Source organism: Ceratotherium simum, chromosome 26 (genome assembly GCF_057802395.1).
Source record: "Ceratotherium simum simum isolate JZ-2026a chromosome 26, ASM5780239v1, whole genome shotgun sequence".
NCBI classification, from domain to species: Eukaryota; Metazoa; Chordata; class Mammalia; order Perissodactyla; family Rhinocerotidae; genus Ceratotherium; species Ceratotherium simum.
Genome location: NC_141925.1, coordinates 12,392,817 through 12,414,743, shown reverse-complemented (window position 1 = coordinate 12,414,743; position 21,927 = coordinate 12,392,817). Strand labels below are relative to the sequence as shown.

Sequence of the window (21,927 nt, the reverse complement as noted above, 5' to 3'; positions counted from 1 at the left end):
ATGGTCCATGTCTGTTGGAGAACCTCTAGCAGTAGTAGCTTTCCTTTCTCCTGAGGGAATCCTCAAAGAAAGGAGTAAAATAGAAAGGGTAATGAAAACATAAACAGCCCTCTTCTTTGGTTTAAAACAAACAAACAAAAAAAGCACTGTACTTGTGAGACAAATATATCGAATGCAATAGATATTTTGGGCAATGGCATCTCGGGATGATGGATACATTTGCAACCACTTGATCTGCAAGTCAACACTGATGATAACAGCTTGTTAGTCTTGAAGCGTCTCCTGATTGTACATTGGTCAGCTGCCCTCATGCACCTTGACAGCAGCCCTGTCAGCTATACCGTCTTTGACTAGAAATCACACTTTCAGGCTGATGTGTGGAGTTATCTGCTAACATGAGGGTAACACATGAAATGAATGCATGTCACTAATCGCCAATAGTTAAAATAAAACAAAAATGAAACAAGAACCATTTGTGTTTTCCATCCAGTTTTCTACATGGCAAAACAAATGAACAATCCTACTTATGTCATTCTGCTCAAAGGTAGGAGAATAATCTTCCCAATCGATGCTCTCATCATTGCCTATATAATTTTCCCAAGAAGCAATATCATCACACTGTAAGTATTACTCAAAACAGTTGTGGCAGGCAGCCTTCCCCAGGCATCTTCGTTTATTAAGAGACTATTAGGTGTCTGTTAGTGACTGCAAGGTGCATGTATGGCATACATGGCGAAGAGCAGCAGCAGCTGTGAATGGAAGGTCCGTTGTTAAGCCAAGACATTAGGAAGAACATGAATAGAAGAGGAGGCAAATAACTAGTTATGTTGTTAAGACTGTTGATTACCCAGCTTGATTTAGTTTTCATCTATACCAATAGGTGGGCAGCACTGGATACATTATACTGAATATGAGGCACAACGCCCTTCCAGAGTGAGGTACATTGCCACTTTTGGGTCAGTGTTGAAACACAATTATAGTATTTGTTCATATTAAATATAACTAGTCACTCATAAGTTGATAGAGGCTCTTCTCAGAACAACTAATGGTTGTAAAAAGTATCAATCAGGGGCCAGCCCCATGGCTTAGTGGTTAGGTGTGCGTGCTCCGCAGCTGGTGGCCCGGGTTCGGATCCCGGGCGCGCACCGACGCACCGCTTCTCTGGCCATGCTGAGGCCGCGTCCCACATACAGCGACTAGAAGGATGTGCAGCTATGACATACAGCTATCTACTGGGGCTTTGGGAAAAATAAATAAATAAATAAAATTTAAAAAAAAAGTATCAATCAAGTAGGTACAGGCTCATAAGTTGGGAAAATATCAAACTTCCTTTTAGTACTTATCACTCATTGAATTAGTAAAAAAGTTACCATGTAATAAATGACAACCAATATCTGCACCTTACAGGCAGAACGTCCAAGGCCAGGAAGAACAAGGCTTGGATGATGTAGACAGCCTAATTGTCCTGCAACACTGGAAAACTAGAGTTGGGCAGAATTTGGTAGTGCTTATCTAGGACTGTGAAGGGGGTAAGAGACCCTGAAAATAGAGGCCCTGACACTATTAATGATCACAGAGGCATTCGTGGTTGCAGGATCAAGATGCTTTCTCAAGTTTCTCTGGGGGACCGTCTTCTTCCCTTCGCAGACTCCACACTCACGTCTACACAGTGGGAGGGAAGGCCCAGATCACTGAATGCCACTGGGCCTGTCGCACAGTTGTAGTTCTTAAGACCAATGAATAAACTGGTACACTGGCTGATCTCTGGAAAACCTGACATACTCTGCGTGTGTTGACAAGACTGCATTTCTGTAGCCACAAACAGAAGACTAGACACTGGTCCAGCACTGCTTTCTTGTGGCGGCAGCGGGTGGTGGTGATACAGCTACCTAAGGAGCCAGTCTCCCTGGCGATGGCCTCATGTCCAAAAATCGAACCAAGAGCTCTCTCCCCCTGGTGCCTAGTTGAGCTGATGAATGTGCTACTGGGCTAACATTATAGCTTCCTTCCTATTGGTAAATTGACTAAAATTCAGTATCCTCCGTGGCCACCTCACAAATAATTACATGCAAGAAAAGAAAACATGTAAATCTGTGATAGAATTCTCAGGGAGAAAAAAGTTCAAAACACTCAGTGAGTGAATGGCTACACCTTTCAGAAAACAAACGACAGTAATAATAGAGTTGAAATAAAATTCATGTTACAATTGCTCACATTTGAATATTTTCAAATAATGTCTTTATCTTTGAAAAATGTAGAAACAAAATAATCCAACACATGGTCCTAAGAAGTCCTTAAGTTTAAAATGGTTGGGTTTAAACCTGTTTGATTTTTCTCAAAAAAAGGGAGTGGCAGATATAAAAAAAAAATATATATATATATATCATTATTCAGCTGGCATTGTATTCTCTGTGCAAAAATAGTTACCATGAGTTGAAATTCTATAACAGCTCTGTATTTCCAGACGACAAAACTCACAAGAGGTATGCAAACGACCCCCATCAATAGAAGGAGGTGAGGTTATAGAGCCATCTGCTTATCATATGTGTCATCTTTGTTAACTAGCCTGAGTCCAAGTCTTTTATTTTTTATTAAAAAAAATCTTCTTACCTATTATAAGAGTGATATATGTTCATTACACAAAATGAGGGAATATAAAAGAGGAGGGAGAAGAAACTAAAAAAGAAAATCACCAGTAATTATCATCACCCAGAGAAACACACAACCACTGTTACCATATTGGTATATTTCCTCTGTCTCCTAAGTGTAACTTTTGATTCTCTGCTTCTACATACTATGATCACACTGTACATACCATGATAAACATTCTTATTATTTCAAGCTACATAAAATATTCTGTTGGGTGGACATGCCATAGTTTACTAAATACCCTCTACTGTTTATCATTTAGGTTGTTTCCAATTTTTGCAATTATAAATAACGCTATGATGGAATTTTTGTGTATAAAGTTCATTCTTTATTTCCAGTTGTTTCCTTAATTCCTAGGAGAAATATCCCCATGCGGTCCATATAAGGCATAGCCATAAAGTAAGGAGACTAATTTCTTGGTGTGCAAACCATCATCTTTGAAATTATAGCAGACGTGTGGGAACATGCATACAGACTACTTTATATCTGTTGCATTTAGAGAAAAAAATTTTAATTAATTATTGAATTTTTCCAAGATGATGTCTTATTATCTCTTAGGGCTAACGTTCATGGTTTCCTATTACATTTCAACACAGAGAAAAAACACATATAATTTTGAAAATCCTACTTAGTGTTATTCCTTGGTACACCAGATAAAAACAATATTGTGTCAACAGAAGTGTTTTGAATTTGCTTTTTTTATAGAAGAAAAGTAAAAACACGATTTTAACCACCATTCCAAAAAATGAAAGGTAGCTTATCTAATGGTAAAGATGAAATGTCATTATTATTCAGCATCACAAATAGTTTAGATATTTAAAAGTATCTTCTTTTAGTTCCTTTCCTCCGTTTCTTAAATGGTTTAAAGAGCCTTTAGAACAAAATTTTAGGATTAGTTTCCAATATAAAAAACCTTAAAATAATGTCTTTCACATAATACTTATAGCCCACTTCAAAATTTCCAGCTGCCTTTTGAACCAAGATATGTCTATTCTCTTTTGTTTCTGTAAGTTGAATGTTTGAAATGTTTCCTTAATATGATGTAATTAAAGTGCCTTTTCACTCTAAAGAAAAAAAAATTATGCAGCATTTTAATAACATATAGCAGTTTAGCATGAATTGAACAAGCTAAAACAAAGCACAGTTTTGGCCCGGGGGTTTGCAAGGGGACATCTGAGGACGGTATATCATAAAAACAAGGCAGAAATGACACTTTCTGGGAAGCAGTATGGCAGGCAGCCACGGTCTTGGAAATTCTTTATAAATAGCTAGTTTCAATTCTGGGGTATGAAGGAGGCTGGGCTGAGGAGGGGAAGGGAGATGAGCGGCTGTGTGCGCGTTAGAGAGAAGAGCCAATGTGTATTATTTAATTACAGGACACTGGACAGAATAAACGACAGAATCACGAGGGGTGAAAAAACCCCAAAACCTGAGCAGTCAAGTGAAGACTGGGTAAACCAGAAGCAAAAGCAAAGATGGAAAGCTAAAGAATACTCTAGAATTGATGATGTATTGACTTTGAAGTCAATACTAGGCAAAAAAAACAGACCCTGGTTTCAGTTTTTGAATTTTTTCAAACAGATGGTTGAGCAATTAAAAGAATGAAGAGGTTGGACTTTGGCAAAAATTTATTATGTATTGTTTAAATAGTGTTAAATTAGCAGCCTGATCCTATAAAACAAGACAATTTAGAAAAGCCAACATTCTCATGTTATCTTTTGAATTTAGATACAGGAGGGATTAACCTGCCTCTGAGTAACACCTTAGAACCATGAAGGTTGAGGGCCCCTTTCACTCCTGGTTTTGTGTTGTATTCAGCAGCAGCTGAGCAGTAAGGTACATATTTGCATTTGTTTAATCAGGTGAGGACAAGAAACATCTTCAAAGAATTTATATTGAAAGGGCAAAAGACTGATGAACTACTTTTCCTTTACTTTAAAAATAAACGTTTTAAAAGGTGGTGGTGATTATTATTGCTACTACTACTATGATTACTTTAGATACTTGGTGAAGATAACCACTTTTTAAAAAAAAAGATAAAACTATAAGGATTTTTTTTTTTTTTGGTGAGGAAGATCAGCCCTGAGCTAACATCCATGCTAATCCTCTTCTTCTTTTTTGCTGAGGAAGACCGGCTCTGAGCTAACATCTATTGCCAATCCTCCTCCTTTTTTTTCCCCTAGAGCCCCAGTAGATAGCTGTATGTCATAGTTGCACATCCTTCTAGTTGCTGTATGTGGGACATGGCCTCAGCATGGCCGGAGAAGCAGTGCGTCAGTGCGCACTCGGGAACCAAACCCGGGCTGCCAGTAGCGGAGCACGCGCACTTAACCGCTAAGCCACGGGGCTGGCCCCATAAGGATTTTTTTAAGATTTTTTTTTTTGAGCAGTTTTAGGTTTATAAGAAAATTGAGAGGGAGGTACAGAGATTTCCCATATACCCCCTGCCCCCCATACATGCAGAGCCTACCCCATTATCAACAGGATTCTTAAAAATGTAATTCCACAAAGATTCATGTATTTATATTTCTTTGCTGTGAATGGTTTATTTTGCAGTCAAAGGGTAAGAAGTCACACTCTGAAAGGTTTCCTTCTGAGCCCGGGACTCAGAAATATACCACTATATGTACCACTAATATCCCTATTTAAAAATCCACGTTCTATAAGAAATTTTTCTACTTGTTAAAATAAAACTGACACATGCACACAAAAAAGGCATTAAAAAGAAAAGTACAAGTCAGTCCACTGCACCCTACACTTCCAGTCCTTCTCCACAAAGGTTACCACTGTTAAATTTCTATGGCTCCAGAGAATGTTTCGTGAATATCCTGGCAATATTAAATATAAAATATGCAAAGGAAATACATGGGTGGGATCACACTAGTCATGTAGTCCAGTAATTTGCTTTTAAAAAAAAATAACATGAAATCCAGCTCATTGTTCTTACTGGCTGTGTTAATGGCTGTATCTAACATATGGATGTATCAACCATATACACTTAAGTTTCTAGATTTTTTGCTATTCTAAACAATGCTGCAATGATTATTCTCATTCATTTTTTGGCATCCTTTGATGATATATATATAGATTAAATTTCTAATAATGGAACATGCATTTAAACTTTTGATAGGGGCATGCTGCAATCCAATGGTTGCACCAATCCATATTCCCACTTACAGGCTAAGAGAGTACCTTTTTGTTCATCCCTTCCCCACAACGTACATCATCGTTTTTTAAGGTAACTTTAAATTCACTTTCTCTCACCTAAGACTGTCGGCAATATCATGCCAAAATAATAGTAAAGTTTGGTATCACTAATAAGCAGTAAGGGACCAAAAGATATCAAAAGAAGTAGTAAGGGTGATGGGGCTGGGTTTTTGACTGAATGCAGAGATATTTTTACAGCGGTTGACAGAAGCTCAGGTTAAGCTTTCTCTTGTAAACCACGCATTTATTTATAAATCTGGTAGAATTTTTCTGATGTTCCAGGGTAGAAACCTCATTTTTTTCTTCAACTCCAACATAGCTGCGAGATGTAATGGACAGATTTGAGATGTATTTAGAATAAAATCAACAGTATGTAGTAAGGGACGAGATGTTGTGTATGAAGGAGAAAGAACAACAAAGATAACTCCAGGGTTTCTGGCTTATGCACCTGGGTAAACCACTTACTGAGACAAGTTGGCCAGTAGGGAGTTTCAGTCTTGGACATGGTTGAATTGGAAGTGAGGATGTCAAAATGACAATTGGCAATATGGGTCTAGATTTCAGAAGGCAGGTCTTGGCAGGAGACAGAAATTTGGAAGTTGTCACTTATGTGGTATTTGAAGCCATGGGAGTTTGCCAAGGTAGAGAATATAGAAAGAGAAGGCAAAAGAAGTCCAGGACTGTACTCTTAGGAAAGTCAACAATTAAAAGCCCATTTATAGGTCAGCCAGGGGATGAAGATGCAACAAAGGAAACCAGAGGAAGCTGCCTAAGGAGGAGGAGCCTGGAAGATGTCTGTAAAAGTTTTTCTAGATGGAGGTCATGACCAACTGGGTCAACCGTCTTACTACATGGAGGAGCTACTTTTTGGAGTGAGGGATGGAAGTCAGACTGGAGGAGGTTAAGGAGTAACATAGGGGCAAGAGTGTGAATGACGTAAATGGAAGCAATGCTTTTAAGATGTTGCCCATGAAGGGTAGGAGAGAAGGTGAAAAGCTTGAGGGGTGTGGAACTTTAAGTTGAAACATACTTGAGCAAGTTTATAACTCACGAAGAGCAAGAGAGAGGGAAGGGGAGGGGAAGGAGGGAAGGGAAAGAATGGGAATAAATATGAATGAGAAGGAATGAGAGAATAGGAGGCAGCAGGTCCCTTGAAGGGGAGGGGATTCAAAACATACAAAGACAGCCTTTGTTAAGAGACACTTCCTCTATCACAATAGGAGGGCAATGAGGACTGGATACAGCTGCAGGTAGGTTTATAGATTTGGTCTGGGAAGTCCAGGGAGTTCCCAAATGATGGCTTTTATTTTCTCAGAGAAGGAGGAAGAAAGGTCATCTGTTGAAAGTGAGATAAATGAAGGAAAAGTTAGTTTTCAGACCAGTGAAGGCGGTTTGAAATAATCATTGCAGACTGTAAAGAGCAAGATGAAAAGAGAAACATGGTTATTTATTACTGAAATGCTCCAACTAATAATGGCAACAGCTTAGGGGAGAGAATTCAGTCAGTGAACTGGCAAGTCACTCATTGGCTCTGAACTATATCATCTTTATCAGAGAAAAGGACCACAAGATACAAAATTAGAACATTTGGCAGCTCTTTCTAAGGCTCATTATATGAAATTTTAGTTAAGAACAGCTGCAGCCCAGCAATTCCACTTCTAGGTGAACTGAAAAGAACTGAAAACAAGTACCCACACATACATGTACATACATGTTCACAGCAGGATTACTCACAATAGCTAAAAAGTAGAAACAGTCCAAACATCATCAACAGATGAATGGATAAACAAATTGTGGTATATCCATACAATGGAATATTATTCAGCCATTGAAAGGAATGAAGTACTGATGTGTGCTACAACCTTGATGAACCTGAAAAACATTATGCTAAGTGAAGGAAGCCAGATACAAAAGTCACATATTGTATGATTCCATAAATGTGAAATATCCAAAATTGGTAAATCCATAAAGACAGAGCTCAGATTGGTGGTTGCCAGGAAATGGGGGGAAAAGGGTATTGGAGTAACTGCTTAATGGGTACAGGGTTTTCTTCACAGTGATAAAAATGTTTTGGAATTAGAGGGGTGGTTGCACAACATTGTGAATAAACTAAATGCCTCCGAATTGTTCACTTTAAAATGATTAACCTTATATTACGTGAATTTTACCTCAATAAAGAAAAGAACAGTTAGCAGAACAACACACTTTAAGAAACTACTCAATAATCAAATTTCTTATTTCCCACCCCACTCCTAGCTAGCCTCCTCACACCACGATAATTCTCTTAACCACTAATGGTGACTTCATCTTTTAATGTTTTGATAACTACAATAACAGCTACATTATGTATTCCCTATCACACTGAATTCTAGGTTTTGTTGGGTTTTTTTGGCCACGATTTCTCCTTCTAGCCTTCATCTTTATATTCTAGCACCTTCTACAATATAGAAGTTTTAATAAACATGCTTTACTTAACTTTGCATACTTAGCGTATATAACTGAGTTACTATTTTCTAAGAAAAGAGACTACTATGCCAAATTTAAGAAAAAATCACCAAAAGGATTTTCTATGGGCAAGTGTTTATCACGGAGCAGAACCAATACTGTTTTGCTTTGTTGTATGAATTTGAGGCTTGGGTATTTCTGAACTGATGTATGTGGTAGAATAGAAGACAAAATCTAATTATGTTGTATCGAAGGATAAAAGAAGACTAAAAAGGGAAGGCTAAGGGCAAAGGAGTAAAGAAGACCATGAAAAACTGGTAGATAGTAATTTCATCTCTACTTACAATTAATGTGAAATTCATGCTGCATTAAAGAAGAGAAAAAGCACTCAAGAACTCTCATAGATGATAAAAAGTAGCAAACAAAATTACAGACCTTTGGTTGTATTTTCAGGGGTCTAATTTGCCAATTATAAAATAAGGTTCTTCTTTAAGTAATTTGAAAAAATGGAATGCAAAGAGGCCAAAAATAAAATGGTAGTTTGTCCTATAAGAGCCGTGCTATCTGCACTGATTAGGCAAACGTCCACCACCACTTCCTGCTGAAGCAAAAGCAGAGCTACAGTGTGCACATAAACCTCAGCCTCCAATGCTACGGACAGCAAACAGCATTTGATTAGGAATTTTTATATTACGATCATTTTCCATTTAAAAAAGGGAGAGACAACATCAAGTTAACTAAAAAACCTGTGCAAATTAGTGTTTGAAAAAGTTAGGCCTTAGACTACGTAGGAAATACTGCCTTTCAGTCCAGTATCAGAAAGTCTACTGCATCCTTATGAAGTCCACTGGGGTGGGGGGCAACGGGGAACAGGTAGTACAAACTGCAGAATTCTAAATCACTGACCTTTGCTAGGAAGGAGGTCACAGTCTAGAATGCAGCATTTACTCTCTATTAGGAATTAAAGAGCAAAAATGAAGTAAAAACTAAAATGCTAACAGTCCTGGCTAACACACTGTAGGTTTCCTGCATTAATCTGCAGCATGAGGTCAGGAAGACAATGTTTTCAACACTCAGCCTTGGAAATTTACAGGCACTTTGATAACTCTGTGGTTGGCTGCTGCTTCTGTTACCACGGAAACAGACTGCTAAAAATGGGGCATGTTTCTTTAAACTGATCATACCTTCACACAAATTCCCTTCTCCTTTTTGTCAAAAGTTGGAATGAATTTAAAGTATGCTTCTCGTGGTATGACAACGTGATATCAAGCCAGGGGGCCTGGTACAGAATGGCAGGGATAACGTTAGCCTGTGGCAGACATACAGGAAGATATTATACACATATACATTTAAAAAATCTCATTTGGGGGGCCAGCCCAGTGGCATAGTGGTTAAGTTTGCGTGCTCTGCTTTGGTGGCCCGGGGTTCACAGGTTCGGATCCTGGGCGCAGACCGATGCACCACTGGTGGAGCCAGCTGTGGCGGCGTCCCACATAAAGCAGAGGAAGATTAGCCCAGGGCCAATCTTCCTCAGCAAAAAGAGGAGGATTTGCATCGGATGTTAGCTCAGGGCTGATCTTCCTCTCTCTCTCTCTCTCTCTCTCTCTCTCTCTCTCTCACACACACACACACACACACACACACACAAAATCTCATCTGGTTAAAAAGCAGTGGAAATAAAGTATGCAGTAGGATAAATGGAAATACAACACAAATAACAGGCACTTCAAAAGCAAAATCATCCACCCATTGCCTGATCACCAGCAATGTAAAGAGGTTAAAGCAATACTTGATTTGTTTTTTCAGACAATTAATTTTTAATCCGTAGGACAATGCTGGTTCTACACTTGAACTTCTAGATTTCTTACCCTTTATGGTTCCACAAGAAGATAATGTTTATTTTTCTTATTTTGGGGGCAATCGGAAATTCTATATTCCACCACTGTATTCGAATTTCAGCGAGCAGCTATAGGTGTGGGTTAAAGCTCTTTCCTAACCCCTCTAAAATGGGAAAATGCACGTTGTATAAAACATTCTGAAATGTCTTAATGTAAATTCCTAAGGCAGGCTCTCTGAATAAAAGGACAGTTAACAATGAAAAAGGAAAACCATGGAATATTATTTACCTCCAGTTCTTCCCAGAATAGTCAGCACAAGCCACTCTCTTGAGTTCACTTGATCCTGGCTCAATATCTTGGTTTTGTTTCCTATTTTGTGGATTCAGAAATGGGACTGACTGACACACATACAAGTATGTCTATATATAGTCATATATATACACTCATACATACACCTACATACACACACGCATGTGCCAATTTGCCCACCAAAACATAAAGAGAACTGAGAACTGCCATAATTTGTGTGCTTTCCTCATCTCGAGGCAACTGTGCATGATGACGCAGATGAAAGGATGAGCTGCAGTTATTCAGGCCACTGGGGTGGGGGTGGGGCCGGGCAGGGAGAGGCATTCTGGGAGAGAATAGCAGCAGAGGGAGGGAGAAGTACAACACGCTTCTGGAGACAGACTCAGGGCCTCACTCAGTAAAGCGGCCAGAGTGGGTGGGGAGAGCTCAGCTAGGCAGCTCTCTTTCTACTTAAGTCAAGATTCCTGTAAAGATTCTACGTGAGGAAGGAGACCTGGACAAGGGTGGTGGCCATGGTGAAACAGTGCTGTGGATAAGTGAAATAATTTTGAGGCAGAATCAACAGATTTGGTAACAGGATGTGGTAATAGGTTTTGAGGAGGAGGTCAAAGAAGGTGTCAAGGATGGCTCCCATTTAGGTTCCTGGCGTGAGCCAAGGGGTGGACAGAGGTGCCATTAATCGCGATAGGAAACCCTGGTGGATTATGTTTCACGGGAAGAAGTAAGGGGGCCACTGGAGATGTCAGGGATGTAGACGACCATATAGGTCTGAAGCACAAGAGAGAGCAAGAGAGAGGCCTGGCCCTTACAGTCTGTAATCCTCACTCATTTGGACCAAAGCACATGGGTTTCGTCTGCTGTCCCTTTTATGTGTGTGCATATTTTAACTCCTATATTATCATTCAGTTTCTAGCTTTTTAGACTGTGAGCTCCTTGATGGTTTACAACCCCTGGCATGATGCTGTGTAGAAGCACTCAAATTTTTACCAAATGAAACTATTTTTAATAAAAAATTATATAATTTAATCTCTCAAGTAGTATGCACCCAGTCTTAAAAAACATTGAATCATATTTGGGAAGAGGAATCTTTTACATTTTCCTTTGTACCTGTGGTTATTTCAATTTATTATAAGGAGCATATTAAATTTATTTTTTAAAAACATTAATTTAGTGATATCTCACTTGTATAACACTTTCAAGTATGTAGAACATTGGCAGAAAACAAAGAAGAAATTCCCAGAGAAATAAAAAAATGTTGCAAAATTCATGTGCTTTACTTACAGAAGGCTTTGTAGCATTCTTTACTTCAATCGCCTGTTTGTCTGTCTCTCCCACTATGGCTCAATAAATTTTAGTTGACTCAACAATGGAATCAGGATCCCACTATTACATTTTGTTAATATGTTGCTTACGTTAAAGAAGATTAGAAGCAGCAAATCAGAAAAGGGAGAATAGCTGAAAGTGGCAGATGACAAAAATCAAACAATAAATAACAATTCTAGTAATCTATTAATGATCTAGGGATCATTCTGTGCATGGGCAAATGATTTTATACACCTCAACAGTGCCTTAAGGCACCAATGCATTACATTTTGGGTTAGCCATTAATTTATAATTTAATTATAAATTATATCTGAAGGTAATCGTTCAAATTATATTCTGCTTAAGAAGGCAGGGAGGGGTATAATACTCTTTAAATACTTGTTGCATAATAATAATGTTTATTATGAGATGCAGGACACTGGGGGTGAGGTACAAAATGATCCAAACAATGATCCTATCTCCAAAAAGTATTATGGTCTAATAGTGAAGATAGTACAGATATTTATCACAATGGCCAAAGGGGAAATGCCGTAAAGAGATGTAGATCAAGTTATTGGGAATATACAGGAGAGAAGAAATTAATTTTATCTAACAGGATCAAGTGACTTTCTTTAGGAAGCGGCGCAGGGACTGGGTTTTAAGAGACTTTGACCTGCAGAGCTGGGGTGAGAGGGACATTGTGGGCAAAGGCACGAAGGAGGAAAGTGAGGAGCAGGACCATCCAACATAACTCTCCGCAGTGATGGAAATGTTTTATAATCGGCACCGTTCAACACAATAGCCACTAACCACATGTGCATACTGAGAAGCTGAAATGTGGCTCATGTGAATGAGGAGCTGAATTTTTAAAAACTTTATTTCACTTGAATTATTTTTAATTTAAATTTAAATAGCCATATGTGGCTAATGAACAGTGCAGGGAGTATGTATGAGATAATTTCCATCACTTAAAAAAGTTTTGATGCTTTGATAAAGGTATTTACTTAATCTGTTTTCCCCAGGTTGGATTACTCAGAATATCTCAGACAAATGTGCATTTTTTTCATAAACAGATCTACTATAGCCATGTCCCAGTACACCACATTAATCTCCTCCACTGCCTTCTGTTATCTACCATAAAATTTCACACACTTGATCGCAACTCTTATTAACCAGCCTGTGACAGATTTGTGAATGTAGTCCCCCAAATCTGTAACTCCTCCCCCCACACCCATGGTTGAGCCACATAATGAAAGGAGCCCAGATCCCCAAGTCATACTTGGAGGACAGCTGGCTAGGATAGCTGTCCAACCCACCTTGGACTATGTTTTAAGCAAGAAATGCACTTTGATTTGTTAAAACACTGAGTTTGGGGGTTGTTTGTTAGAGCAGTTAGTTTAGTCAAAGTAATTAACACACAACCCAGTTTTCTTTCTGCGGTATTTCATTTTCACCATTAGAAAGCTCTGTATATTGAACATCAATTTTTCCTCTTTAAATCCATTTGCTACCGTTTTTGTCTTTGATAAATATGGGATATAACTAGCTGGTAGCAATGGTATTATGATTCATTATCTCAGTAATGACTCAAACCACTTATCTGAATTAAATCATCTCAATTTACTTGATTTTCTCTCAAAATTTGTTAATTATTAATTCTTAAGTTGTCAAGTCAGAGATTTGTAATATCCTTTAGTTGTAGAACCAGAAATTAAATTTAAATCTCATCCGTGTTGGACATTAATAGAAAATGTTCTAACTCTTTTGTGGATAAGTCAAAAGTTGAGATTCCCTATTGCTGCTTTAACAAAAGAAACTATTCTAAGGAAAATTCCCTATTTTGAATTTGATCAGAATTCATGACATTTATTGCTATTCTCACCTAAAGCAGAAAAATAATTAAATTCTTCAACTACACACATGGGTTGGTATTTATCAAAAAGTTTATATAAGCACTAACAAAACTGTGAGGTGATACTGCTTTACTATCCAAACAATTCTCTGGTATGGATGACAACTATACATAGGCAGTCGACACTTAGAACATTTTCCTCTTAAATTTTCTTGTTAAGGTGTCACATAAACTTCTGAAACCAATGATTACTTGCTTACAAAGTCTGTTTTCCCCCATTAATAATTTCAGCTAACTAGCACTGTCAACAATAACAGGAATTCTAAAATGTCCCAATATAAGCAAGAACTAGAGCAACTACTTGAGAGGCAGAGTGGACTCCAACCCCTTACAGCAGACACACATCAGAAACACCAGAGAGACCAAGCTGTGTCTGCGTGATTAGAACTAAATGGACCAAAATTTATCGTTCCTGCATTACCTGGAAACTTATTATTCAGACATTTAAAAAAATCCCAGAGTTTGTTCTTTCAAACAAACAAATACAAAAACCAACTTTGCCAAAAATGAGTGGAAAACCAAACACTATTCATGTGAAATATAATAAATATTTTAGTGTTCCTTAACACGAGGCATAGACCATTAGACATTACTAATAGTCACTTATAGATTTGTCTCTTTTGACAAAATGGCATAGGATCTGATTAGACTCTAGAGCGTTTTAGCGTTTGAACAATGGCTGCCATATCAACCAACTTTCATGGATTAATAAAACTGACGTATGACCCAAGAGCTAAAAGCAGGTGAAGCGCAGCAGTGGCTTGCTGCAATGTCATACTCTACGAGTCGAATAAGCTGACCGTTGGTGTCTGTCTGCAGGCAGTGACTGTGACACACTGAATTCCAGGAGTTCAATCCTGCATAGCAACCAAGTTATTTTCACACTACTCCAAACAAAAAAGGAGCTTTCTGCAAAATTTCTCCTATTTTTTCCATTCTAATTCAACTCAGATCTAATCCTCTTTCAATGTCACTACCTTTGAGATAATAGATCACTCTTGACAGCTCTATGTTTTTACCCTCAGCCCTATCTCTAGCAGAAAATGAGTACAAATACAGTCTGCTGAGACATAAAGCAAAAGCCAGTTCAATGCAACTGTGGTGAGATAAATGAATTTGATCATCCAATCATATCTGTGGAATGTTTTAAATATTAAAGTTCTCTCCCCTTATCTCTTTATACCCATGAATTTACATAACAGTAATATATAGAATACTTCTCTATTTTATCGATATACAGGATTTTAAAAATTAAATTTTAAATAAAAGGAAAACATAAAGGGTTAAAAAAATAAGAAGAGGGATGACAAACTGGCATTAAACCAAGCATCTCATAAAAACACTATGAAGTACGTATTGTTTACCCTCATTGTACAAATAAGGAAATGAAGGCTCGGAGCAGTGAACATGTCCAGGGTCACAAAGCTAGAAAATAGTGCGCCTGGGATTTGATTCCTAGTCCATCTCACTCGTGAGTCCAAGCTCTTGCTCTTTTGACATTATACCACTGCATATGTGTAAAGTGAAAGCATGGTTACAAATGTTAGGGAAAGAATCTACACATTATGTAATCATCTTGACTCTACTTTGCTGTTCCGGTTCATAATTCTCCTATCCTGTTTTTATATTTTTAACCCTTGCTTTCTATGCTCCTTTATCATACTCTGCTGTTGCAACATCTTTTTATTTCTCCTATTCCATTTTTCTCTACTTTCCCAGTTTTTTAAGTAGCACAAAAATTGTTTTAAATTTATGGTATTAATAGGAGCTTAACACTTGAACTTGACTTAAATGATGCATAGATAATCTTTTTTTGTGTGTGTGAGAAAGACCAGCCCTGAGCTAACATCCGATGCCAATCCTCCTCTTTTTTGCTGAGGAAGACTGGCCCTGGGCTAACATCCGTGCCCATCTTCCTCCACTTTATATGGGATGCCGCCACAGCATGGCTCAACAAGCAGTGTGTTGGTGCGCGCCCGGGATCCGAACCGGCGAACCTTGGGCCAGCGCAGCGGAGCGCGCACTTTAACTTAACCGCTTGTGCCACCGGGCTGGCCCCTAGATAATCTTTTTAAGTTAACAGTTTAAAAAATTTAAGCTCCCCTCAGCGAGTCTCCAGAACGTGTCCTAAAAACTCCACTGGTATTGATTTTGTAAGAACCTACAATAAGGCTTGCTGTGCACAAGGAGAGGCGACCTCATTGTTTAGGTCCTGGCAACAGCTATTTATACTTCATTGTGTGTCATTTGTTTCAATCTAGAAGTTTTTTCTACCCAAAAGTAGTTCAACTCTAGCAAGTCCAACTATTGTTTCTTATTATCTTTTAAATCTGTAACAATCTATCATCTCCTTCTCATATTCTAAATGTCTGAGAAAAAAAGAAAGGAATATCCTTTTGGAAGAAGCTCAAACTGCTCCTTAGGCAGATAACTCTACATCATGTACTCTCTGGGTCTCTATAAGATGAGCAAGAGCGGGTGGAGAGGTGAGTGGGTAGCTGACGGCAAGAGCTGAAAGCAGACAAAATGAAAAGGGGTTATTGTGGGGGATTTTCCTCCCAAAGAACACTAAAAAATCAAATTTCAAATTAAACAAGTATTGAGGGGGGTGACCTTCATATCTCAAATTCAGGAAAAACATAGTCTCTGTAGATCCTGACTTTCTTAAACCATGGCCCTTGATCTCCAGCTGTTACAGTAAAGCACGCTGTGCACTGGTCTTGCCACACTTTACTATGCCAGGGCAGAGGACAGCAACGCCCAAACCTCTGGCCATTTTCTTAAATCAATCAGTGAGGTACATGTGCAGTGGCCACTAACAATAATTGACAGCATTCTTAAGCTTATTCTTTGCTTTGTTAAAAAAAAAAATCACAAAACTAAGCAGTGTGCTTTTAAAAACAAAACAAAATAAAAAGATACAATGTGTATTATAACCAATTAAACCAATCATTTAAAGACAATTGAGAAAGAGCTAGCTACCTTCCTGGTTTTAAACAATAAAAACCATAAACATTAATTGGAAAAAATTAAATTTCCTGGAATTATGTTTGTAGACCTAAAAGAAACAGTGTTTTGGATATATTGAAAAGGAAATGGCCTCTTCTAAGGTGGCAGGGGGTAAAAAAATTGGAGAACACGAGAAAATATACAACATGAACCGAGAAGGATTTTACTGAAATGAGGTTGGCTTCCTAAGCCCCTTACTGTATTAACTATCGCAAAATCCCCAGAGTTCTATCAGTTAATGAATCTTTAGAAAGAGCTACCAAGAACAGCATTAAGCTTTCATTTCAAAGAACTTAGAATGGGTAAGGTACACGAGTGAACAGAGAGAGCAGACACACGGCACGGTAAGCAGACACCTCAGCCTGGGTAACGGGAATGTGAATTTAGCAGTTTTGTCCCTGTCCACAGACAAACTGACCTTCCTTGAGACTTTTCTGGTTGCTCCCCTCAAGGCATTCCTTTTCTTTTAATGGCTCGAAATCCCCAGCAGTTAAAATCTCTGGGAAGCCCTGTTGCTGCTTCTTGGAGCTATCGATCATGGTGAGAGGCTTCTGAAGACAGGCAGCATCAAGCAGGAGAAAAGCTCAATTTGCCGAACAGCAGAGGCTGGCGTGCTCAGAATACTCTGGTCCCTGGGTCCTGGGTGCCTCCTCACAATACCCCAATCACTGGGCAATTATGTCTTTAAGCAGTCAAAGGCAGCCATTACCCTTCAGTTTCCAGCTTGACCTGCAAATATACTCATGCTGCTGGAAGCCCTAAACTCTCTCCCACATTGGGAGGCAGAGTCACGGAGACACGATGCTGAAATCCCACCCCTTTTCCCAGCCAGCCCCCTTTCCCTTGCCATTCCAGCCTCCCCCACGCTGGGGACTTCAATCTGCAGTTTGATGGTCCGAATCATCTGACAAACACTGAGTCAAGCAGTTAAAAATAAATCCTCTAGTTGTTGAAAGAGAAGACTTTGCTGATACCTAAGAAGACAAATTGCTGCCTGTGGTCTCTCTCTGGCTCTCTATAAACACAGCCGCAGGCTGTGGAAATACTTTCTATCAGCCAGACAAGCACATTCATTACTCATTAAGTTCTCCAGCTAAATAAACGGCAGTCTAGGGCATCCAAAGGAAGCGGGTCTTATCTCAGCAGAGGCACCATACTGAATAAACATGCTACTAACATTTCTGGATAACAACAGAGGTATTTCACTACCAAAGTTGTTTTCTGGTGTGCTTTTTTGCTGCGTCCGGCTCTCCCTGGCAAAGCCAGCGCTCTTTGTAATAGGGAAATGTACTGTAATTGCAGCTTTCTGCCTTCGCCAATCCAGACCACAGCAGCAGTTTTCCTTTGAGCCGCTAGTTGGTTTCTCGAGAGAGTTAACATCGCCATGATTGTTCTAAGGAAAAATCTCCTCCCACGTATTAAAAGCAGAGACACCGAGAGCTTCTATTTCATAACAGATTCAACCAGTGACCAGCCCAAGTTTAATTTCACATAAGCTATCAACAACGGGCACCTCTCCTGCAAGTCACAGACTGCTGTCCACCAGGCACAAGGGATGCTGCTCAGAGGTAATCTCTAGGTATGGCAATTGCTGGCAAATGTGGAGACAAGCCTGTTTTCACACACACCAAACACGTTATTTATCTATAGCTGTAGCCAAAAGAATCTGATTTTTTTTTTAATGGATCAAAGTATGCTCCTTTACAAAGAGCTCCCATAAAACCCATCAGAGGTTTTAAGAGCAGTGGACTGAATCCTCTTCCATGAGAGATCTATTTTGTTCACTTTTTTATAACCAACATCTAGCAGAGTGCCTGGAATATTAGGAGTTCTCAATAAATACTTGTTGCATGATTGAGTGAATGAATTAAAGCAGAAGATAGTGCAACAGGAAAAAGTCTTTTGATAATACTCAGAGTTCTAAAGAAGACCTAGATCAAGGACCAAGAGTCACTAATTTTAGATGAACAATTAAATGTTCTCTAGAGGAAGCACATTTTCTCTTTAAAAGAAAATGTACACATACATTTTGACTGTGCATCTGACATGATCCTTCTGTGGGATAAAGAAAGGCTTACATTTTTATAGCCAGAAAAATCAATATTCTCTTCACCATTTAAACATAGATGGGGACTAGATGAAGATTCTGTCCTTATGCACTAAACCGGTGCTGTTCTAGAAAGATAGCTATCTACTCTTCTCCAGCCTCTTTTGAGAATGGGATTACACAACACATGACATGTCAAATGAAATTCCTTATGAAGCAATTTAAACCCATCATTGGTAGTCTAAAGCCCTGCAGGAATAAACAGCAACAAGCTTATCACACTTCTCAAAAATGCCCGCAAATGCTCTGCTACTATTTCTGATCCTAAGGCCTTTATTCTTCTAAATTCACTGTTCCTGCACCTTTAAAGGACTAAGAAAATGACCATCATTTTTTGAAGACATTCTTCTGGTCGGTCACTTTATTAGAAGTTTTGCAAAGTTTATCTCATTTAATCCCCAACAGCCCTTTGTGATCGCTATGATGATTTGTACATTACAGACATTTCACAGATGAAGACTAAAGTCACAAAGCTTGTAAGTGGCAGGTCTGGAATTGAACCAGTCTTAGTTCTCCAAAGCCGAAGTCTTTTTTTATTGCATTGCAATGCCTGCTGTCTTCTAGAATACGCTCCATTTCCAGGCTTTAGTTTGATCCTGGGACAGGTTTAATAGCAGAGGCCATAAATTTTATAGCCTAGTAATTCTACTCCTGATGAGGGAGAAGGAAGCCAACATAATCATACTAGAATTCTTTTACGAAAGCATTAACTTTTCCTGAAATAATAACAACAGCAGCCAACTTGATTTAGTGCTCACAATGTGCCACAGTCTGAGTGCTTTTCATATATTATCTCATTTATCCTGGTGACAGACCTGTGAGTTCAACATTATTATGCCAATTTACAGACGAGGAAACTGAGGCCTAGAAAGATGAAATACTTTGTCAGAGGTTACACATCCTATAAGTGGTGGCCAGGATTCCAAACAGGCAGCTTGGCTGCAGGGCCTATATTCTTAAATACTCTGCAAAAAGGACAACAAAAACAATAAAACTCCAATATTCTCTTTTTCAGGATGTTGTTTTTTAAATCCTGCCCAACTGTTTTTAGGCCACAAGTTTAGAAACCTGAGTACACATACAGCTACATCAGCCCCTTCAAAATTCTTTACTCGCTTTGTGCGTGTGTGTGTTGAGCGGGTTAAAAATAAAACAATTCTCTTTTAAGGATCCTCTGTAAGCTTACTATTTTTGTATCCAATAAATATCAAAAAAACTCAATAAGGAAACACATTGTCCTGCTGTAGGTTTATATCAAAAATCTTGTCTCTGTAGTTTTGAAAGGAAATAATAATTTCTCTAGTGGTGAATATGCCTCAAAGAACATTTATTTTGCTATTTTTTTTGGTGAGGAAGATTAGTCCTGAGCTAACATCTGTTGCCACTCCTCCTCTTTTTGCTGAGGAAGACTGGCCATGGGCTAACATCTGTGCCCATCTTCCTCCACTTTATATGTGGGACACTTGCCACGGCATAGCTTAATGAGTGGTCCGTGCTTGGGATCGGGACCTGCCAACCCCGGACCACCGAAGCGGAGCGCGTGAACTTAACCACTATGCCATTGAGCCGGCCCCTATTTTGCTATTTTAAAAAATTTGAAATAATTTCAAATTCACAGAGCTTTTTCTTCCTGAACCATCTGTGAGTAGGCTCTGACATGATACCTCTTTACCCTAAGTCCTCTGGTGTGTAATTCCTACAAACAAGGATATTCTCCTATATAACTACAAAATAACCATCAACATCAGGACATTAACAATGATATATCACTACCATTTAATCCATAGACTCCATTCAAGTTCCACCAATTGTCCCAACAACACCCTTTATAGCAAAAGGATCCAAACCAGGATCACATACGGCATTGAGTTACCAAGTCTCTTTAGTTTTCTTCTATCTTAAACAGTTCCTCAGTCTTTCTTGACTTTTCTTTCCTTGAATTTTGAAGATTAGAGGCCAGTTATTTTGTAGAATTACCCTCAAATTGAGTTTGTCTGATGTGGCTCCACAATTAGATTCAGGTTTTGGCAGAAATACCACTGAGGTAGTGATGTGTTCTCTGCATCCTATCAGGTGGTGCACAAATTCAATTTGCCTGATAACTGATGATGTTTATTTTGATTAATTAAGATGGTATTGGCCAGGTTTCTTCATTGTAAAGTTAGTTTTTCTCTTTGTAATTAAGTATTTTGTGGGGCTGAATTACTTATTACTGTGATGATTGCCAAATGGTTATTTTGAAAATTCTGTCATTCCTTCTCCATTTATTACTGGCACATTCTACTGTAAGAAAAAGAATTCTATCTGGTTTATGTTATCAATTTATATCGGCATGGACTCATGGATTCCTATTTTATTCAATGAGTTACAACATGTTCCTATCATTATTTATTTTGATGCTCAAATTATTCCAGATTTGGCCAGTGGGAGTCCCTTCAAGCTGGCTTCTTATTATCATGACCCCATCATTCTTTGAGCCCTTTCTTACTTTCTGACACAAGATGTTCTGGGCTCATCCTTTATTTTTCCTGCTCTGTTGAGAAACCAATGTGTGAATGCTGGTGTACTCATTGCTATTAGGGTGTCACTGTTCCCAGGCCTTCTCTATAGACAGAGTTAGGGAATATGCCTGTGAGTTTATACACACACACACACACACACACACATTTACATCTCTCCATATTAACAGATGTAAATATAAGTCCTTATTTAAGTATGTACACCTATATTTATTCATACATATTGAAAACCATTAGTTCACCCTGATGCCTCCAATGCCAATCCAATGCCACAGGTTCACTCTCATTTTTTTCTCTTTTCTATATTTGTAACCCCCTTCTCCTATAGTGAGAATCTTGTCTCCCATGGTCTCTGCCACCCCACTCATGGACACCCTGTTCATCCCATTACTATCACTGCTGTAGCCAAGCCCTATGCAGATGTCTCCTCACCCCACATGGGCTCTGAAGCCCTGCACTGGACCGTTGCCCCCACTCTCAGGGCCTTGCTCAGCCCCACATAATGTCTTTTGGATTGAATCAGGGATGGAGGAAGGAAGACTTGCATTCTCTCTGAGCCCACAGTTGTCACACGAACCGCTTTCCAGTAGGTCTGCCCTTGTTCCTTACGGTATGTGCTACATCATCTTC

The 21,927-nt window shown here is 38.8% G+C and overlaps 1 protein-coding gene across 9 annotated transcripts in view; it reads right to left on the bottom strand.

Annotated features, from left to right (window-relative positions):
• The window catches only part of MRTFB (myocardin related transcription factor B), a 179,228-nt gene that overhangs the window by 52,792 nt on the left and 104,509 nt on the right, over positions 1-21,927 (bottom strand). The window contains exon 1 of one of the 9 annotated variants that reach the window (XM_014796324.2): positions 17,090-17,413. The exons of the other annotated variants lie outside the window; for them this stretch is intronic. Coding sequence (XP_014651810.1) covers positions 17,090-17,210 — 121 coding nt within the window. The 5' untranslated portion in view covers positions 17,211-17,413. Of the gene's footprint in view, positions 1-17,089; positions 17,414-21,927 lie in introns of those variants that run through there. 9 annotated transcript variants of the gene reach the window in all.